We start from the raw sequence: 7,697 nt of genomic DNA on the forward strand, positions 1-7,697 counted from the left end.
CCTCCAAAGGTTTTCTATAGGGTTGAGATCTGGAGACTGGCTAGGCCACTCCAGGACCTTGAAATGCTTCTTACGAAGCCACTCCTTCGTTGCCCTGGCGGTGTGCTTTGGATCATTGTCATGTTGAAAGACCCAGCCACGTTTCATCTTCAATGCCCTTGCTGATGGAAGGAGGTTTGCACTCAAAATCACACGATACATGGCCCCATTCATTCTTTCATGTACCCGGATCAGTCGTCCTGGCCCCTTTGCAGAGAAACAGCCCCAAAGCATGATGTTTCCACCACCATGCTTTACAGTAGGTATGGTGTTTGATGGATGCAACTCAGTATTCTTTTTCCTCCAAACACGACAAGTTGTGTTTCTACCAAACAGTTCCAGTTTGGTTTCATCAGACCATAGGACATTCTCCCAAAACTCCTCTGGATCATCCAAATGCTCTCTAGCAAACTTCAGACGGGCCCGGACATGTACTGGCTTAAGCAGTGGGACACGTCTGGCACTGCAGGATCTGAGTCCATGGTGGCGTAGTGTGTTACTTATGGTAGGCCTTGTTACATTGGTCCCAGCTCTCTGCAGTTCATTCACTAGGTCCCCCCGCGTGGTTCTGGGATTTTTGCTCACCGTTCTTGTGATCATTCTGACCCCACGGGGTGGGATTTTGCGTGGAGCCCCAGATCGAGGGAGATTATCAGTGGTCTTGAATGTCTTCCATTTTCTAATTATTGCTCCCACTGTTGATTTCTTCACTCCAAGCTGGTTGGCTATTGCAGATTCAGTCTTCCCAGCCCGGTGCAGGGCTACAATTTTGTTTCTGGTGTCCTTTGACAGCTCTTTGGTCTTCACCATAGTGGAGTTTGGAGTCAGACTGTTTGAGGGTGTGCACAGGTGTCTTTTTATACTGATAACAAGTTTAAACAGGTGCCATTACTACAGGTAATGAGTGGAGGAAAGAGGAGACTCTTAAAGAAGAAGTTACAGGTCTGTGAGAGCCAGAAATCTTGATTGTTTGTTTCTGACCAAATACTTATTTTCCACCATAATATGCAAATAAAATGATAAAAAAACAGACAATGTGATTTTCTGGATTTTTTTTTCTCAGTTTGTCTCCCATAGTTGAGGTCTACCTGTGATGTAAATTACAGACGCCTCTCAACTTTTTAAGTGGTGGAACTTGCACTATTGCTGAATGACTAAATACTTTTTTGCCCCACTGTATGTCATGATCTGGAAGGACTTCCTGGCCAATGCAGTATATATACATCATGGCGATCACCCTCGCATAGGTGTCAGCTGATTCTGACAGCTAACACCCGGCTCTCAGTGCCAGGGGCAGTGCAGGCATTTTGCAGGTAGGCAGAGAGAAGAAAGCCCCTCTGCCCTTGGATCGGAGACCCTGCAACGTCATCACAGGGTCCCGATTGTCACCATGGTGACCCGATTTTGTCATGATAACATCTGGGTCATCAGGCACTAGCAAGTTAGTTAAATCATGTGCAGTGAAAAATTCCCACCGCACTCGCTCTGACGTCAGATAGGCGAAGTGAGTTAATTAGCTGTGAACTTCCAGGACCTTTCTGACAGCACCTCGAGCATGAAAACTTTCTCACACTCGCGGTGTCGTCAGACATTTAATAGGAGTTCACAGGGAGACACTGGGCAGCAGTAGCAGACGCTGGTCTGGGTCTCTGCTGGATGACAGGCTGTATGTCGCATCATGCAACCATGCAGCCTGCCATCTACAGGTGCATCTCACAAAATTAGAATATCAACAAAAAACTTAAATTTCAGTTCTTCAATGCAAAAAGTGAAACTCGTATATTATGAGTCATTACAAACAGAGTGATCTATTTCAAGTGTTTTATTTCTGTTAATGTTGATGATTATGGCTTACAGCCAATGAAAACCCCAAAGTCGTCATCTCAGTAAATTAGAATACTTTATAACACCAGTTTGAAAAAATGATTTTAAAATCCGAAATCTTGACCCACTGAAATGTTCAGTAAATGCACTCAATACTTGGTCGCAGCTCCTTTTACATCAATTACTGCATCAATGCTGCGTGGCATGGAGGCGATCAGCCTGTGGCACTGCTGAGGTATTATGTAAGCCCAGGTTGCTTTGATAGCAGCCTTCAGCTCGTCTCTATTGTTGGGTCTGGTGCCTCTCATCTTCCTCTTGACAATACCCCATAGATTCTCTATGGGGTTAAAGTCAGGCGAGTTTGCTGGCCAATCAAGCACAGTGTTACTGTTGTTTTTAAACCAAGAATTGATACTTTTGGCAGTGTGGACAGGTGCCAAGTCCTGTTGGAGAATTAAATTTACATCTCCAAAAAGCTTGTCGGTAGAGGAAAGCATGAAGTGCTCTAAAATTTCATGGTAGACGGCTGCACTGACTTTGGTCTTGATAAAAAAAAACAGTGAACCTACACCAGCAGATGACATGGCTCCCCAAACCATCACTGATTGTGGAAACTAGACCTCAAGCAGCTTGGATTGTGTGCCTCTCCACTCTTCCTCCAGACTCTTTGACATTGATTTCCAAATGAAATGCAAAATTGATTTTTAGCTGCAAACAACACATTGGACCACTGAGGAAAGACACTGTTGGTGTTGTCTATTGGTCATGAGTGGCTTGACACAAGGAATGCGACACTTGTAGCCCATGTTCTGGATATGTCTGTGTGTGGTGGCTCTTGAAGCAATTAATCCACCAGCAGTCCACTGATTGAGAATCTCCCCCAAATTTTGGATTGGCCTTTTCTTAAGGCTACGTTCACACGATCCGGATTTTGATCCGGATCCGTAGCGGATTTTCAGCTGCGGATCCGGATCAGTTTTCCATGTTGGTTACAGTACAATGTAACCCAATGGAAAACCAAAACCGCTGTGCTAACGATCCGTTTTTCCGCTGGAAAATCCGCGCGGATTTTCCAGCGGAAAAAAGAAGTAGCATGTCAATTCTTTCAGCGGATTCCGCACCGGTTTTCCAGCAGCTCCAATAGGAAACTGCTAGTGGAAACCCGCAGTGGAAAACGCTGAAGAAAAAGGATCAGAAAACGCAGCTCAAATTCACTGCGGAATTTAGCTGCCGTTTTCCAAAAACGGGCAGGAAAAAAAAAGGATGGAAATCCTGATCGTGTGAACGTAGCCTTACAGTCCTTTCAAGACTGCGATTAGCCCAGTTGCTGGTGCACCTTTTTCTACCACACTTTTTCCTTCCACTCATCTTTCCATTAATATGCTTGGATACAGTACTCTGTGAACAGCCAGCTCCTTTAGCCAATCACCTTTGGTGCTTACCCTCCTCGTGGAATAATAATAATTTTATTTTCTATATCGCCAACATATCCCGCAGCACTTTCCATTTCAGGGGGGACTTGTACAGACAATAAGACATTACAACTAGTGATGAGCGAATATACTAGTTACTCGAGATTTCTCGAGCATGCTCGGATGTCCTCTGAGTATTTTTTAGTGCTCGGAGTTTAGTTTTTAGCACCGCAGCTGAATGATTTAAATCTGTTAGCCAGCATAAGTACATGTGGGGGTTGCCTGGTTGCTAGGGCATCCGCACATGTACTTATGCTGGCTAACAGATGACTAAAAAATACTCGGAGGACCCCCGAGCGTGCTCGGGAAATCACAAGTAACGAGTATATTCGCTCATCACTAATTACAGCATAACAATAATCAGATAAATCAACAGATACCAAAAGGAATGAAGGCCCTGCTCTCAAGCTTACAATCTGAGGAAATAGGGAAGACACGAAAGATAGAAGGTAACAATTGCTTTCATTGTTGTGACCAGCCATAATGTAAGAAATCTGGTGTTCATGTAATGCTGCAGGAACCGGTTATCAGCCAGAATATGTAAAAGTTCAGACACAGAGGGCTATTAAATGCATAAAGCGTGTGAGAACATAATACGAGGAACCTGGTTATGGTAAAGATTTTGAATGGGCAACACAGGGAAAGTGGTGTATGTCAATGACTGCCTTCTGGACATCTGTCAAGTCAGCAGTCTTCTCTGATTGTGGAGCCTACTGAAACAGAATAAGGGTATGTGTCCACGTGCCGTATTACATCCGGAATAGCTGCAGATTGAACGCTGTGTGGAGCCGCAGCGTTCAATCCGCAGCGTCCAGATGTTACAGCATAGTGGAGGGGATTTTATGAAATCCCGTCTGCACTATGCGTGGTAACACACATCCGGCGGCCCTGCGATTCTGGACATGCGGCGCATCTTTTTAGATCGCAGCATGTCCGTTTACCTTGTGGCGACGCTGCGCCGCCGCAAGGTAAGACACAGGGCCCTATGTGTGGGGTGCGATGATTCCGGATGTGTGCAATGAACACATCCGGCATCATCGCGTCTACAGAAGGGGGCGGAGCTTTGGGCGGAGCGAGTTTTCCGCTCCGTCCAAAGCGCCGGCCATCCTGAACGTGGACACGTAACATTAGGGACCTTTTTAAATGCTTGGGAAGCCTTTGCAGGTCTTTTTTGTTAATTATTCTAATTTACTGAGAATGACTTTTGGGTTTTCATTGGCTATAAGCCATAATCTAAAACTTTAACAGAAATAAACACTTGAAATAGATCACTCTGTAATTACTCTATATAATATGAGTTTCACTTTTTGCATTGAAGAACTGAAATAAATTAACTTTTTGATGATATTCTAATTTTGTGAGAAGCACCTGTATAAGGAGAAACTGCCCCTAGAGCAATGAGAAATCAGGAAAGCCTTGATATTGTCCTCCAGAGTCATTTACTGTAAGGCAGTGTTCCCCAAGTCCGGTCCTCAAGAGCCACCAACAGGTCATGTTTTCAGGATTTCCTTAGTATTGCACAGGTGATAATTGTATCACCTACACAGGCAATAATTTCACCATCTGGGCCATACTGAGGGAATCCTGAAAACATGACCTGTTGGTGGCTCTTGAGGACTGGACTTGGGGAACACTGCTGTAAGGCATCCCATACCGTTAACCTCACATGGATACAGTCCCTTTGGCTAGCAGAAAGTGCTGGTCCCCTGGCCGGGACAGTTCCTGCCAAGAGAGCCATCTCCTACTGTTGCAACTGCTGGACCAGGAGTTTGAGTTTTAGTTTCTTGTTGCGCCTACTACTGCTGGACCAGTTGCTTTACAAGCTTCTCCATGCTTCCACACTGAATGTCCTGGGTAAAGGCAGCTTCGAGACTGCAAACAACCAGTAAACTGCAATCACATGTGCACTTTGGGACTTCCTGCCCACATCCAAAACACCAATTCACGCTCAGCAGTAGGCACTCACTTGGCATAGGCGTTGGTGCAAAAATAAGATAAGGTTTATCTCGGCACTTCCAATGAAAATGCTTTCTCAGCATGAGAAAATAAAAACATAACTGCTTTTCTTCAGCCCAAATCGTATAATAAATGAGTCATTTTGTCAGAATAGACACAATACAATAGCATGATTATACTCCCACCACAGCACGGGCATTAGTTATCTCAGGCACAGCTGGTAAACCAACACTGACTTCAAGTCAGCTTCACTACCACATAGAAGTGTTCCCCTCCCAGACACCTCACATTTGTTGATCACTCACCAGCTCCAACACAGACTGCCCAGCTTCCCACAGCTGATCGGATGCCAAATGAACTCAGGACCAATTGAACTAGGTTTTAACCCTCTCCTACCAGGCTTCCTACCATAGTCATAAAAGGAAATGTGAAGTAAATGCAAATCGCATAGTATGGATCATTTGCTTCTATTTTTTTTTTCAGGCTGTCATCTTTGCAATTGCTGCCACAGAACAAATGAGCTATAAAGAAGCTGAAAAGAAATACTTAAAAGGACCATTGGTCTCTAAAAGGTAATATACATTAAATATGTAGAAGGTATTTATAATAGGAAATAATTGTGTTTATATGGTCTTATTTTTTATTTCAGGGAAAGAAAAATGTTTGACGAACAGATCTTGGAAAAGAAGAGATCTAAGCCAGTCAAATAAAATAAAATGAAAAAGGATTTAAGAGAATGATTTTGGAATTTGACTGGCTAAAAAGCTTTGTTCTCTTGCTACTGAGTTCAAACATTAAGATTTTGACTTCCGTTCTTCAGAATGTGGTTGTGTTTTATATGCCAGTATTGCCCCAATTCCTGCTACTGTGCGAACATGATCTCCTAACAGCTGTTTTGCCCTATATCGAACAATCGAACCTGTGCCTATGGTTTATCATGTCACATCGCTCTATTTTTTTTTTCCTGTTTTCAGTGTTCCTTTGATATTCAATTGCCTTTGGACTAATGTGAGGTGCACATTGTAAATATTCTCAGGGTCTTGACATTCTGGTTATTCCATTTTTAAACTGAAATGCAACCATTGGTGCTTAGTTAATATTTGTTTTGCTAAAACTTTTTGACAAGACATTTTTGTTAAATACATATTTTAGTTTAATTATGACAGCTGATGGCTTTATATTTTCTGTGGTAAAACCTCATCTGAAGTAGCCCTGATTTTAAGTTCATGTGCGCGATTAAGAAAAACGTACAGTTTTTTTGCACACTACCTGCACTGATCCAAGCTTCATCCTTCCCGCATTGTATATACTTTATTTTCCTTTTATAAAAAATGTTATATTTTTACTTTTACAATTTTGGACAAGGTATAAATGGAAAAAAAATTCTAAAAACTACGAAGAAATAAATGTTTATATGCATCTCTTTGTGTGAAACCTTTTCAATGATGTCAATGCCATTTTTCTACAGCAATCATGTATCTATCTGGACATTACGTTGCTGCACCACATCATGTTTTGCAAGGCTAAAGTATTGCATCTGTGAAAGGGTGCAGTGTTGCTTTTTGGTATGGTATGGAAGGTAAATGGTAGGAAGGAAGAGCGGAATGTAGTGGTGCTGAAGGTTGTGCACCCCAAATTTTTAGGCACCTCCACTGATCCCATAAATGGAGGTCTTGAATCTCTTGTTCATCTCTAACCATACAACCACATTGAAGAGTTATTTTAAGAGTTATGTGGTTAAAACAAATACCATAAATACATTTACTGCACCACTGCAGCTTGTTATAATATAATAATAATCTTTATTTTTATATAACGCTAACATATTCCACAGCGCTTTATAGTTTGTACACATCATCACTGTCCCCAATGGGGCTCACAATCTAGATTCCCTATCAGTATGTCTGGAATTTGGGAGGAAACCGGAGTATCCGGAGGAAACCCACGCAAACACGGGGAGAACATACAAACTCCTTGCAGATGTTGTCCTTGGTGGAATTTGAACCCAGGACTCCAGCGCTGCAAGACGGTAGTGCTATCCACAGAGCCACTGTGCTTGTTTTTCTTCACCCTTTTTCAGTCCCTCTCCAGCACCACATGACTGCAGTTGTGAATTGCCAAATAACACACTGGTTGATGTGTGAAGCAGAGGTCGTTTTTTGTTTTTTTTAAATCTTAATATATATCTATGGGATCTCAGAACAAGCCTCATTTTTCAGCCCCGTAGATGCCTTTTTAATCAGCTCTAGGTCTCAATAAGATGTTTTTTCTCTATTCACCTTCCACGACAGCATAGGAGAAGGTTGCCTCCACACCCTAATGGGGGAGAGGAAGTATAAAGAGGTTAAAAGGCCCTCCCACCTCCTACTCGCCAGTGTCTTTCCTGTCCCCCATGGGGCATGGAGA

At 42.9% G+C, this 7,697-nt stretch overlaps 1 protein-coding gene across 11 annotated transcripts in view; it reads left to right on the plus strand.

Moving 5' to 3' along the window:
• The window catches only part of PWWP3A (PWWP domain containing 3A, DNA repair factor), a 159,886-nt gene extending 153,170 nt beyond the window's left edge, over window positions 1–6,716 (plus strand). For all 11 annotated transcript variants that reach the window (XM_077271036.1, XM_077270985.1, XM_077271073.1 and 8 more), the window contains 2 exons: window positions 5,775–5,863; window positions 5,941–6,716. In XM_077271036.1, coding sequence (XP_077127151.1) covers window positions 5,775–5,863; window positions 5,941–6,001 — 150 coding nt within the window. In that variant the 3' untranslated portion in view covers window positions 6,002–6,716. The remainder of the gene's footprint in view (window positions 1–5,774; window positions 5,864–5,940) is intronic.
• Window positions 6,717–7,697: the final 981 nt, after the last annotated feature.

Source organism: Ranitomeya variabilis, chromosome 1, assembly GCF_051348905.1.
Source record: "Ranitomeya variabilis isolate aRanVar5 chromosome 1, aRanVar5.hap1, whole genome shotgun sequence".
NCBI lineage: Eukaryota > Metazoa > Chordata > Amphibia > Anura > Dendrobatidae > Ranitomeya > Ranitomeya variabilis.